We start from the raw sequence: 15,161 nt of genomic DNA, 5'->3' as shown, positions 1-15,161 counted from the left end.
TAAAAAATAAGTATTTATATTTAAAAATATAATTAAGAATAAAAAAAAATTGTTTTAAATTAATACTGATTTTGATTATTAATATATTAAGAATAAGGAAAATAACATATTTAACCTATTTTTTTAATTCTTTAAAGTTGATTTTTGTGAAAATTTTTAATAAAAAAATTAATTTATTACCCTTGTTTATACTTTAACTTTATGTTTAATTAATTTGACAAATAACTATTAATGGTATACATTAAGGTGGTTAATTACCTGTCGGATGAAGGCTATTATTTCGTCAAAAGATCAACAATTTTTTGTTCACCAACAAGAATTTAATACTTTTGGCTTTGATTAAAAAAAAAATAATATTATTACAATAATTAAATTGCTTTTAAAATTAAGAAAACAAATAAAATTAATTTTATTTTGTACAATCAAAAAAGAACCAGAGGGCTACAGTTGCCGAATATCAACGAAAGAAAAGTAAAGTAATGACAAACAATTTATCATACACATAATAATTATAAAAGCAATAGTTGCCGATAAAACGATAAACAGAAACACTTAAAATTAATTATTTACAATAACAAATGACAAACACACGAGAAGGTAAGGGAAAATTTTATAATGAGAGACGCGAGAGAATTTTACGATAACAAAGATTATTTACATATACATTTTGTACACTAATGCATGAACAACCCTAACTTTTAGCTCAATTTGCAAGTTTGAAATTGTCATTATTAAATAGAAAATTTTATGAGAATTAAAAAAATTGTATTATTAAGATTAATATGCGTTCAGGAAATTTTATAATAGTTATTTATAGTAAATTTATCAGAAAAGCTCAATATTTTTTTTGCATATTTATCNTTATAGTAAATTTATCAGAGTAACTCAATATTTTTTTGCATTTTTATCGTAATAGATAACTTAAATAGAAATAATAGTAATAATTTCCTAGTAACTTTTGGTGTTTAAAAAGATTCTACAATTGAAATATGAACTAAATTAATTTTAATGATTTACTTTAACTAAAATAACTAATAAAAAAAACCCAGCACAGTGGGGTCGCGGCATAGTGGGGACGTNGAAAAAAAAACGGTAGCACAGTGGGGTCGAGGCACAGTGTGGACGAGGCATAGATGGGACAAGTATAGATGATATCTGACAGTGATTAAAATCACTATCATAAGAAACGCTTCGATGCAAATCTGTAGATAATGTTTAATTCTAAGAAATTGATGGATAATTACAAAAGCAACATCAACTTCTATTTCCTTAATTAAACCCAGATTAGTAATTCTTATAATTATATATTATACAATTTTTAAAATGAATTGTTTTTAAATTATTATTGATTTTGATTTTTAATATGATAAAAGTAATCATTTTGAACCTACTTTTTTTTTGTCCTTTAAAATGAAAGTTTTAATAAAAAAAAAAAAAAGAATTTATTACCATAACATTTAGCTCAACTTGCAAGTTTGAAATTTACATTATTAAATAGAAAAAAATTAAATTGTTAAGATTAATATGCAATCAGGGAATTTTATAATTACTATTTACAGTACATTTATCAGAAAAGTTAGATTTTTTTACATTTTTATCGTAATAGATCACTTAAATAAAAATCATAGTAATCATTTCTAATTAACTTTTGGCGTTTAAAAAGATTTTACAATGGTAATATTCAGAACTTAATTAATTTTAATGATTTACTTTAACTAAATGAACCAATCAAAACAAAGTTGTTAAAAAGATTTACTCAATTGAGCGTATTATAAAATATGATTATAATTGTAAAAATCCATCGTTAAATTTAGGTGAAACTAAAAATCATAAGCGTAGAATATGTGGTAGATCGTGTCATTTGGAAGCTTAGGATAAGGGTGGCCGATTCCAAGTAGTTGGGATTATAGCAAAGAAAAAGAAAAAGATTACCAGAAATTCCGGTGGCAATTGACATAATATTATTGTTGTTTGGGAATGTACAATTTAGCGTTTAGTTGGGTTTAAAACAATATAATCAATTACCTACTCTATCGGTTGTATCTCAATATACACTACACTTTAATGATACAATAAATAAATAAACTCACACATACACACATATGCATTTATAACATTGTGTCTAATGTAAGTATAACATGATAAAAAGTAACCGTAAAATGAAAAAAATGGAATATAAATTTTATTACTCATATTAAATGTAATGTAACTCGAAAAATATTTGTTTAAATGAAAAAATATAAGATTATATTTTTATTTATAATTGTCTTTTAAACAACTTTTGTGCGAAACTTTTTTTTGTAAGTTAAATATTTTTTTTTGAGAAAATTAAGAAAGCTCATATTTTTGAACTTTTGCGAGGATTTAAAAAAAAAGCTCAATTCCAATCTTGAGGACTATTAGTATGTCATTATACATATTTTAATTCAACTTTTAAAAAAACAAAATTTGGTTGGAAATTTTTTCCGCAATTTTTCCTTTGTTGACTGGCCTAGATGTCAATTTTAAACTTGTAATTGAGCTAAAAGTTATGGTAATATATTCAATTTTTTTTACTATAAACTTTCATAAATCTTAATCAAAAATTTTTCATCAACTTTAAAGAACCAATAAAATAGATTAAAAATGAAAATTTGGACTGATTATTTTTAACATATTAATAATCAAATCAGTAATAATTTGAAAACAATTTATTTTTTCTTTTTATTATTATTTTATATGTAATTAGTAATAATATAAAAAATTAGAAGTGATAGAAAAAGTCTAATTGCAGATTTGAAAACAACGCGAAAAGTTGATTTAGAAAAGTATATTTTTGCTTCTGATGAAAGTTCCTTATATTCCAGTGCATTTTTTTATAGTAACAAACAGTAAATGTTTATAATAAAAAAAAAAAATTTATTTTACCATAACTTTTAGCTCAATTGGCAAGTTTAAAATTGACATAATTAAATAGAAAATTCTATGTGAATTAAAAAAATTGTATTGTTAAGATTAATATGCAATCAGGAAATTTTATAATTACTATTTATTGTAAATTTATCATAAAAGCTCAATATTTTTTTGCATGTTTATCGTAATAGATAACTTAAATAGAAATAATAGTAATAAATTTAAAAGCATAATATAATCATTGGATTTAAACGGTTAAAATTACATTTTAACATATTTATTAAAACAATAACATTAAAATAATTTGTTTTAAACAATTTAAATTAAAATCATAACATATTCATAATTAAAAAAAAAAAAAAATTAAGTTGGTTTAAACTGTTAAAAATGAAACAAATAATTCTTTATTTTATAATGCAAATAATTCAATTATTTACACATTCATGTATATTCTATACTTCACTAATTATAGTTCGGAATGAGCTAACCACACACTAATTTCACAGTCAATTTCTTTTTCAAGAATCATTCCATACTTGACATTAGTCCTTATTATATCTGAAAAGTCATTGATTTATAGATAGATGTGTTAAACTTGAATAATTACAAAACATTAGCATTATTAAAATTTATTAAATGATGAGTAAATAATAATTCATTTATTTTTATTTTTCATAAAATTTTTTATAAAAAAAATGTTAATTTTTCTCTTTTTAGTTTAGTTTAACTTTAAGAGTAATTATTAGTTGCATTGCTCCTTTTACAATAGACTTTAAAATAAAGTTTTGAATAACATGTTTATCAGTTGTATTAATACCTTTGATCAGATGATGTGATAGTAAATCAGAAAATCTTTGTTTCTTTTAAAAACCATAAGTTGAAAAATGAACTAATACTGAATAATGAAACATTTTTGTCATAATACGCCTCACAGATTCTCCATGACTTTTAGAAGTTGTGAGCAATGATAATTTCTTATCTAGAAAAACAAAAATATTATTTTTGTTAATATATGCAATATTTAATAAAAAAAAAAACAAAGGAAAGCATAATAGGGATTTAGTAAAGTGGAGTTGAGGCATTTTTAGATAGTTAAAATAATCTTCGTTATAATTTATTAGAAGCTATTGAATTATAATTCAACTTGTCTGTAACAAGCTCTGTTTTTATAGAAAAATTTATAGATTTCAAGGTGGAGTTTGGAAGGGTCTAAATAAAAATAAATACATATAATATAAAAAGTAGTAATAAGAATTTATTATGTTACTTCTTAATTTAAAATCTGAGTATTTTAAACTGTTATCATCAGAAACATGATTATATTCTATATGATTACTCGAATTTTTAGCAACAACCATGTAGGATTTACTAAAAGCGTTAAGAGGTTGAAGGTGAGATTTTATTTTTGGTTTATCTTGAGCCTTTTTAAGAAAAGAAAATTCTTTTCTAGCTCTGTTTTTTCTCATTTCTTTTATATTTTCAAATTCTGATAAATCTGAAGATTCCTGTGCTATATTTTCTTTTGTTTTTTGCTTGTTCATAAGTCTGTGAAAAATTAATATATTAAAAAAAGATATTATGGCAGAAAAAATGAAGTAAACTATTCTACTAACTTAGAAATTTTGTTATACCATAAGTAGCAGAGTTAATTTGTCTAGCCTTTAAATAGTAAAAATTTGAATTATTAGGTAGTGTATGATTTTGTATTGCTTTTGTAGAATTGTTTTATTAGGTCAAGCACATTCATTTGTAACTTTGTTGAACCAAGTACTTGGAACTGCTTCGACATTGTTATCTTGTGTGAAATGAACGATTGTTCACATAATTAGACTAACTATAATTTTTAAGATGAATTTTATAACACATAAATTATTTACACTAACTGATTTACGATCATCATCTGATTATAAAATCTTATAATATGATTATTATAATAATATATATCATATAATAATCATTATATACTTAGAAAAATATTTTTAATTGCTTTTATTTACACAAATAATACACAATTATATATATTAATATAAATAAATGTGTAGTAAATAAAAAATTATACCTGAAAAAACAAAATAAATATAATATATTAATTTAAATAATTTATTCACATTATATAAAAGTCCATTGTGTTGTACATTATACTACATAATTACATGATTGTATGACTTACTGGAATAGCAATTGTTTTGTCAGCTACAGTAATAACCATCATTTTACATTTTATTTTATTTTCCTTAACTACAATATAATTTTTAGAAATATTATTTATTTTATAAATACCCAGTAGAGTAGACAAAAGAGGTTCAGAATAAGCTGGAATTATATAAATAAAATATTTACCAACAATGACCGAGATTAATTTATTACTAATCTATTGACACACAAAACTTTTAATAATTTTACCGCAGTTGGTTAATACATAATTATCTCTCTCGACTAATGAATTAAGCTTAAAACTACTGCAATATATCTAATGATATTGGGGACCAATTAATTATGGGACGCTGGCAATGTAATTTTCTTTTTTCATAAAATTTATCACTTTAATTAGGGCTACCAAAATTTTTCTTTACATTAATGTATTGCTCTTCATATCTACGGATAAATTGCTGCAATGGTTTTTTACATTTTTTGAATACTGACTTAAATTTTTTCATAAAATTTTCGAATGGAATACAGCTGCATTCATTAAGGGGCCCAAAATCGTTATTATCATCAGTCAAATGTAAAAGTCCATGAACATTATGACACACTAAAGTTACCATACATTTTATCAAATGATTTAACTATATAGTTCAAGAATTCTTGAGCATATTCTGTGTAGTCATTTTTATTTGGACTTCGAAAAATTATCATGGCAACATTAAGTGACATTTTAAATTTATGCGTATATATTAATAATTTATAAATTATTAATGTATACACATCAATTTCGATGAGTATAAAATTGAACACATCCAAAAATTGCATGACTATCGACATTCACATCTGAATAATCGTAGAAGACAAGTTAGTGGAACGTTATTCTTTTTTAAAACATTCTATAAGGAGAAAAAGTAAAAAACACAAAAAGTCTATAAGAACTTTTTGCATTTTTTTCTTAATTCTTTTTTATGTGGAAAAAAAAATTTAAGTTCGTTTGATTTTTATATCATTTAAATTGAATAACATCAATAAATATCAAGGACTCCATCACTGTAGTCTACCCTTGTGAGAAAAAATTTCTATTTCATATTAAAATATTTTATTAAATGTTTTTTTTTTACATTTCTCAGACTTAATTGAAAACGCTTATAACTTTTGATTCAATTATCATTTTGTTAAAAATAATTTTTGGACTATATTAAAATCATATTTTTTATTGTTTACTACTAATAATAAGAAATAACTTAATAAACTTTTATTTATTTCAAAATAATCATATTTTAGTTCTTTACTCAGAAAAAATGATTAATGGTGATCAATAACAAATTTAGGATAAACACTCATTCATTATAAGTTTTTTAATACATAGAGTGAGTATGAAGTGAGGAGGATACAGCTCGTACTGATCCACATATACTCTACCTGTGTTCCATAATAAAAGTTATTGTAAAAATTTCAACTTTTTTTATTATACATTTTAAAGCCCCCCAAAAATTGGTTGAACATCGTAAGTGGAACTAGATATTAATAATATAATATTACTATAATTTTTTTAAACTTGGCAACATAAGGTAATCCATAGTTTCGCCTATATTAAACATGATAATTTGGATATAAATTTCACACAGATTTTTCTGAACATATTAAAACTCAAAACCAATAATAATTTGTAAAAAAAAATGTTATGTGTACTTATTTGTTTTTTACTAATTAGTAATTATTTAAAAAACTAGATTTGCTAAAATAAAACTTATCACAGTTTCAAAATCAATACGAAAAGTGATCATTATTCTAAACTATAGTTTAAAAAAAAAAAATTATACTTTAATAGGAACTAAATTTATTCAAATATTTCAAAATTAAAGCATTTACATTTTAATAGTCTAATTATTATTGTTAAAAATAAAAAATCAGAATAAGAATTATATTTTGAAGATTATTAAAATTTACAAAATGTTTTAATTAAGTTTTTTGATTTTTATTGTATAAAAAAAATGTATTTTTTATTGTTTACTTAAATATTATAGTTTATAATGAAAAAATAAATTATGGATTTTAAATACTTATATAAATTAATATTGATTGTTATTTCGAAATATGTTTATTTTAGATTTTTAGTCATAGGTGTCATGTAAGAGGTTTTTAAATCAAAGTACCTCCCCAGTTTAAAAATGAATCCCCCAGAAATTGAATGAAATTATAAACATTATTACATAACAATTATTATTTAAGAGGGAAAATTTAAATGAGCCCTCAAAATAACTTGACCATCATATGTTTTTTTTTAGTGCATAATGGCATGCTTTTCTTTAGTTTTTTGGAGCATATACTTATAAGCTCTGCTTATTATTTTACAAAATATAGGTATTAAGCAGAGTTTATGTTTTATCTCATTTTATTATGATGAAAAATTAAAAAAGATATTTAATAAACCAAAACATAATTAAAAAACAAAAAAGAAAAGAATTTTTAGGTAAAATCAATTTTGTTTTTATAAATTTGAAAAAAAGCTTAACTACAACATATGATGGATAAATTTGTCTAAATAATAATTCATTATTAAAGTAAAATAAATACTAACTAAAAATAAATGTATATTTTTAAATTTCAATGAAAATTTAATGATTTTTAATTGCTAAATAAAGTTGAAAATACTCATGTACTCATATTTTATCATTTTTTTCAGAATCATTTTTAGAACAATTTATAAAATCTGAAATAGATAAAATTATATAAATTAGGAAGATAATAAAATTTAAAAATAAAGTTCAATTTTTAGGCGATATCTATGTTACATACATTTATAAAGACATGCATCAATTAATTTTTTACGGTCAGTACTAGAGTAAATATTCATTTTTTCCATATATTTTAAAAGTTCACTATCATTTTCAATATATCTTGATAAACTTTGTAAATTTGATTTTGGCAATTTTATATCATAATAGATGAATACCTAAGATTTTGAAAAGACATTAATTTTAAAATATGACACTGGTATAATAAGTTTTACTTTATGATTAAATGTTATAAAAACAAAACAAGGTACTGGTTTTTCATTTGATTTTATAGTATACATTCCTGAACAAAATGCTGTTACAGATTCTCCTAATTGAAACATTACAATGTGACCTTGCTGATCTACTATATATGTATCACCATTCCATGAACAAGAGATCAAATAATCAGGTCCATCATCTGTCAGAGACAACTTTTTAAGGCAAAATAATTGTTGATCAATTTTTTTTGACCTATTCATAAAATAAAACTTAACTAAATTTATATTAACACTTGAATGTTTTTTATGTTTCTCACTCTTACCATAAAACTACTTGTTCTTTTACTAACATTAATATACCATCTAATGTTGAAATTGCACAAAAACTACCTGTTAAATTATTAGGATCACACTCACTGCAACCATCTAACTTGAGATTCCCAATTATTTCAGAAGATATTGAAGGATTGCGAAGTTCCATTGATTGAAAATTTTTTAATTTTATGGTAGATTCACTGTGTTTAAATATACATTAAAATAAATTTAGTTGATTTTTATCTTTTTATTTACATTAAATCTGAATGTGTAGTTGGACAATATATACGCATAGCAGTAGCCCCCGGTTGAGAAACAAGTAAGCAAGGTCTTCCTTCATTATCTTTATTGAGAATCATAGATCCAATTTGATTAGCACACTCCCACTTATGTAAAGGTACAAGACGACCAGCAGCAGCACTTTGAGCCCATCGATAAGATCGGATAACTCTATCTGTTAAGCCAACAATAAGTTCAATAAAGCCATCTCCATCAATATCTCCTAATAACACTTCCTGTAAAAAAAGTAATTGATTTATTAAAGTTTAACTACTATATTTTTATCAAAACAAACTTTACTTTGGTATTTGCTGGAATCCTTTGGACATGAACTGGTTCAAGTTTGACAATGCACTCATCAGCTAATTCTGATTTACACAATTTTAAACATAAATAAATATGGCACCACCCATCACCACATATTACAATTAATGTGTTACTGCCACAATTCATCAAATCTCCAATTCCAATAGCAGTAATAATTCCTAGTCCTGAAATTTTTTGGATCTGCCTTTGACCTTTAAATATATATAAATCACCTTCCATGTTACCAACAACCAATTCTATATCATTATCATTGTCAACATCTCCTAATACAATGGCATTTTTATATACATTGCCAGGAACATCAAATTCACAATGATGAACAAATGATGCAACTTTCATCTTGATTTCTGTGATAACTAGAGGACTTAATATCGAAAAATTTCTAAAATAGATATGAATAATTTATTAAATTTAGATAACATAATAAAATGCCAGTATGATTATATAATATATAATTATATGTCGGTAAGTGTTAAATGTTAATAATGGTAACATTGTTTCCAAAATATGTATCTGCTATTTTTTAGTAATTTTTTTTTACTTTTTAAGTTAAATATTTAAAACTTTTTTTTAGTTTTAAATTTAAATTATTTTTATCCCAGTAACCCAATTTTAATTAGATATATTTATTAATGTATTTAGTTGAAAATAATATGACCACTGTATAATAAAATTGTTATGTTTAAAATCTATTTTACTCATATTTATTTCATATAAATAGCTTAATTCTATATTAATAAAAAATATTCAACTATTGTTAATTATGGAACTTTTACATGATTTACTTAGGATGAAAATTTTTTGGTTAATTGATGAACTTCATTCAGTATGATAGCTCCATTTTTCAAAAATTTTCAATAGGCAAAAAAACTAAATGTTTTTAACTTTTACATTAACCTGTAAATTTAAAAAATGCTATATTTTTCAAATTATTTATTGCAACTACTTTTTTCTTGTATAAATGTAATTACCGTTTTAATCTTAATTTAGAACTATTAAAATAATTTAAAAAAAAATGGAGTTGTTTTGTTTTTGTTCAAAGCCTTTTAATCACAAAAAAATCATAGTTTTTATATTTTAGAAAATAACAAAACTATGTATAAAAAAATGTTTTCAATTCTATTTCACAGTTATACCTAGATACAACAGCCACTAATATTATAACTATTATACATTATAAGTATTACCTTAATTGTTTACTTCTGGTTTAACCCACTGCCATCTATTAGGGGGCCAAATAATAACTGGTACTTTAGCGACTACAAGCCCTTTAGAGATAGGGCCAAAAGTAGTAGAATCGTATGTGTGACCTTTGTTGTCTCCTTCAATCCAAATATGTCCTTTTGGAATTGTTATTTTAATAATAGGGCTATACTCATTTCTCTTAGAAGTAACAGTGTCTCCTTCAGTTCCAATCACACGCTTTATAATTGTTTCTTTAGGATTACGAGGAGAGATAGCAACAATAACATCACCTGGTTTAATTTTATCAAATTTTACTGGTAGACGAAACAGAAAAACATGGTCTACACAACGGTTTGGATTAAACGTAGGTTGCATAGAAATGCCATCAACTCTAGCTATTGAACCAAATGTATCAACAAAAGTATGTCCAATAGCTATTCCAAATATAATATTTTTTGTATAATACCATACACCCATCAAAGTAACTGATTAAATCAATCATTAAAAAATCTGTATTATCTATTATATTATTATCTGTATTAACTATTACGAATAGTACTAAACATTGGATTAAGAATATAATACAAAATGAGTATTAGTTAAATTTTTTGTTAATGTTAAGTGTTAGCTTATATAACAATAATTTAAACATTGATTTAAGAAAATAAATTTTAACTTGTTAACTAATACTTATACAATAACATGATAACATTATCATTTGACTCAAAAAAAATATTTAATATGATAAATGTAATGATGATTACTAACAAATAATTTTAATAATAATGCTCAGTCAAGTATGAACTTTAGCTGTTAAAATATCCTATAAAGCTGAATTTTGGTGCACACCTTTATAACATTGTTCTAATTATGTCTAAAAAGTCTCTATTGATATCTTGTACGTTTTTAACATTATTCGAGTTCAAAAGTAAAAAAAAAATGTATCAATAATTTATTTTACGACCAAAAGTTTCAAATTGATATTAAAGAAAAGATAATGTAAGATAGTATACAGGGTGATTTTTTTATCATAACCCACTCAATTACTTGCAGAATAATAATAATTTAAACATTTTTTTTTTTTATTATCTTTAGTTACACATTATTCTTGAATTTTTAACTATGTAATACTTTTTAAGTTCATCCCTTATGCCTTGGAGGGGGGTCAACTTTGTTTTTTTAAATGGTAACACATATTTTTAATTTAATAAAATGTTTGAGTTTTTAATTTAATAGTAAATGGCATTTGAATTTTTAATATAACTTTATTAGCTTATTAGATATAAACATTTAAAGTTTCAAAATTTTGAGTTAATATACATGTATAATACACATGGGATTGTAAATACAGGTAGCTAATTGGATTTTTATGACATTGCTGTCTCAGTCACGGATTGTTTATTATCAATTATGATTATCAATAGATATACTTTCTGTATTGTCAGTTAGTGTATTTATAAACTCATAACAATGTGCCTTACTACAATTGATAATAACAATGCTGTGTACCTGCTAATATCGATGTTATAAAAAACCAATTAGCTACCTGTATTTGTAATCCCTTGTGTATTATACCTATATATTAATTCAAAAATTTGAAACTTTAAATGATTATATCTAATAAACGAATTAAGTTATATTAAAAATTCAAATGCCATTTACTATTAAATTAAAAACTCAAACATTTTATTAAATTAAAAATATGTGTTACCATTTAAAAAAACAAAGTTGACCCCCCTCCAAGGCATAAGGGATGAACTTAAAAAGTATTACATAGTTAAAAATTCAAGAATAATGTGTAACTAAAGATAATAAAACAAAAAAAGGTTTAAATTATTATTATTCTGCGAGTAATTGAGTGGGTTATGATAAAAAAATCACCCTGTATAGTTATATAAAAAACGGATTGTTTAACATTTTAAGGTAGAACCTATCCGTTTTCGTGCAATATGCAGAAACCCAATTACAATGTATAAAAATTAAATACCCTCTAAAATGATTTCTGAATATGCACCTGGTAAATACTTCAGTGAACAAACATCAACCTTATATCTAATACATTTTACTATTTTATTTTTTTAGTTTATCTGATTTTAACAATTAAAAATTTACTATATTTTTGTCACACTAAATATGATGCGCAGTGTTTTGTAGAAAAAACATTGCACGCGGCGTAACCTAGTTTCAATTATTGCAATTTTAAAATATTTTTAGAGTGGGGGAAAAAATTAAATAAATACCTAAACAAAATTTATTTAAGTTGTCCTTATTTTCTTTCTTTAAAAATGTAAAAAGATTATGGTTAATGTTATTTGTAGTATTTATATTTGTAGTGAATAAAGTAACCTGTTAGAGTCGGATAAGTTGAAGGTTAATTTTATGCAATTTAAGATTTTGATGTAATAAATACGTGGCACAACATGATTATAGTGAATTTATCTATATCGTGGTAGATACACTTTAGTTTGTTCACCAGTCTATGGATTTTACAGAAACCTATTAACTGCCAGATAGGTATAATCAGTGACATCGATCCTTAAGTGTCACTAGGGCAATTGCCCTACCTTAGAATGTGGGTATGATTGGTTGATATTCATCAAGTAAATCGACCATTATAAGTAATTCAAACATTAACGATAGTGTATTAAAGTCCTTATAAGTTTGAAGATTTTGTAATTTATTTTAATTAAAAAAAAAAACGGTATCATGGTAAGATCGCATCACAATACGATAGTTTGCATAGTTGGGACGTATAGAAGTAAAAATGATATCTGACAGTAATTAAAATCACAATTATTAATGCTTTGATACTAATCAATAAATAATGTTTAATTTTAAGATACTGGTAGATTATTCTAAAAGCTACATCAACTCTTATTTTCTTAATTATATCCTGATTAGCAGTTCTTTGATTTATAAGTATAACATATGAATATTAAAGTAATTAATTTTAGTATGAAATTAATATTAATATTGTAATTTTGATGGAGAAATTATTCAAAATTATAAAGTTGTTATATATTTCGTTATTTCTTTGGCAAACGTGTATAAAAATTAAATAGCTTGTAATAAACCAAAAATAAAAATAAAAAACATTAAAATAAAAAGAAAGAAAGATAATAATTACTAAATAATTATACAAATATATAATAATAATGTTAGAATAGATTAGAATATAATCGAAATATATATCAGAATAATAGAATATAATGTGATGGTGTCACGTTTTCATAATCGTGAGAATTATTTTAATAAAATACAGACAGCACATCCGCTGCCTGAGACTGGTGAATTAACAAATAATATTTATTGCCAAATCGGCAATAGGTGTAATTATTATAAAAACCCAAAAGACCTGACCATCGTGGTCAGTCGACTCCAGTGCCTTGTGTCATTCATCAGTCTCAGTACTCGGTTGTCGCTGTCCGGCTTACTGTTTAAAGTAAAGTCTTTGTTTATTCCTTTTCTAACCTATATACTCTTTTCCTCGACATTTCAGAGTACTTGTGTCTTGCACTTCGTCTGCACCTCGTGCTTTGTTATACTCCTTATCTGGTACGCCCAGTATTTGTGTCTTGCACTTCGTCTGCACCTTTAACTCGGCTACCCCGTTCTCTCTCTGAAGTACTTGTGTCTTGCACTTCGTCTGCACCTCGTACTTCATTGTCCTCTCCTATACCCCAAGTATTTGTGTCTTGCACTTCGTCTGCACCTCATACCTAGGTGTTACTCTTATTCTCCCTTCCTATAACAACAGCCTTTCGACACCCACAGCTAACCCGGAGTGTCAGCCGAGCACGGTGACTGCTGTACGACAACACGCACGTGAATACCTAGACAGCAGGCACCACCTCCTCATATTCATCTTCGTACACATAGTCACATTTACACTAATTTCCTACTCTTTACTGTGTTACGACAATAATATAATGGAAATAGGATTGATTTGATCGGGCAATTGTTTTGAATATTAAATTAATTGAATTTATATAATTATTTTCAATCTATTAATTCTCTCATTAATTATTTAATTCTTCTATTTAATTTTTATTAATGGTTTATTACGCAATTGATTGTTGGCGGTTGGGAAGCATAGGTTAAATTATACTTACCTTACGTCCTATGTAAAGCAATAATATTTCAAGTAATCCAATGTTAATTTTTGTATTAAATGCACTACGTATACAAAAATTTATCCATTATGCTTATCATCATTACAAATTTTGTACTTATTTTCAGTTACAAAAAAAAAAAATTAAAAAAATAAATGAATCAATCATCAATAACAAAAATTATACATTAATATTCTACAATACAATTTAATTATCTTTTTATTACTTTTAATATTTAGGCAATTGCCTAAATATTATATAATATATATATATATTATATATATTAATTATATCAGCAAAAATCCAAACAATCCATAATGAATAACCAAACATTTTCACCTAGAAAAATCAGACTTAGCACCCTCCACAATTACCACATACACCAAAAAAAAATAACAACGCACGTTATAAAAAATACCACAAATTTCTAAATTAAATATCATTAAAAAAATCTACTTATAACACTTATATGGAACTTAAAATTCAATAAAAATAATTCTAAAATAATTCTACCATTACCTATGGCTTGTGAATTCCTAGCCTTTCAATTCGGTTGTATAAATCATTTTGTTATAAGAGCTCTAGATGAGCATGATAGATACACATCATTCAATCAAATACAAATATTTATACAATAATTATTTTACATAAGATAATATCCTATTATTACTTGTTTATCACTTTACTTAATTATTACTACAATTTATTTAATATTATATTACTTCTTTTATTATACTACATTAATTATTAATCCATATTATTATTATTATCTTTATAATTATTATTCTATTATTATTATATTCTTTTATTACTCAAAGTAATATTACTCATTAAATCACATATATTATCATGCTACTTATTGTAATTAACTGTTCTTTAATACTTATTACATACAATTATTGTTGTGA

The 15,161-nt window shown here is 23.9% G+C and overlaps 1 protein-coding gene across 7 annotated transcripts; it reads right to left on the bottom strand.

The window, feature by feature from the left end:
- Window positions 1-3,080: 3,080 nt before the first annotated feature.
- Window positions 3,081-11,121, bottom strand: LOC126898810 (mitochondrial inner membrane protease subunit 2-like). Of its 7 annotated transcripts, none has more exons than XM_050673181.1 (8): window positions 10,144-10,290; window positions 8,930-9,338; window positions 8,606-8,865; window positions 8,359-8,550; window positions 8,051-8,288; window positions 7,837-7,993; window positions 7,619-7,750; window positions 4,506-4,726 (listed from the first exon to the last, which is right to left on the bottom strand). In XM_050673181.1, the coding sequence occupies exons 2-7, from the start codon at window positions 9,293-9,295 to the stop codon at window positions 7,701-7,703; spliced, it is 1,263 nt and encodes a 420-aa protein (XP_050529138.1). In that variant the 5' UTR covers window positions 9,296-9,338; window positions 10,144-10,290; the 3' UTR covers window positions 4,506-4,726; window positions 7,619-7,700. The 7 variants fall into 7 exon arrangements, 6 of the variants coding, with proteins under 6 accessions (XP_050529138.1, XP_050529137.1, XP_050529139.1 ...); XM_050673180.1 differs by lacking the exon at window positions 10,144-10,290 and adding an exon at window positions 9,733-9,853; XM_050673182.1 differs by lacking the exon at window positions 10,144-10,290 and adding an exon at window positions 9,742-9,853.
- Between the last annotated feature and the right edge of the window lie 4,040 nt (window positions 11,122-15,161).

Source organism: Daktulosphaira vitifoliae, unplaced genomic scaffold, assembly GCF_025091365.1.
Source record: "Daktulosphaira vitifoliae isolate Bord-2020 unplaced genomic scaffold, ASM2509136v1 Scaffold_2, whole genome shotgun sequence".
Lineage (NCBI taxonomy): Eukaryota > Metazoa > Arthropoda > Insecta > Hemiptera > Phylloxeridae > Daktulosphaira > Daktulosphaira vitifoliae.
The sequence above is the reverse complement of the archived record's forward strand: the minus strand, read 5'-3'. Positions and strand labels throughout refer to the sequence as shown.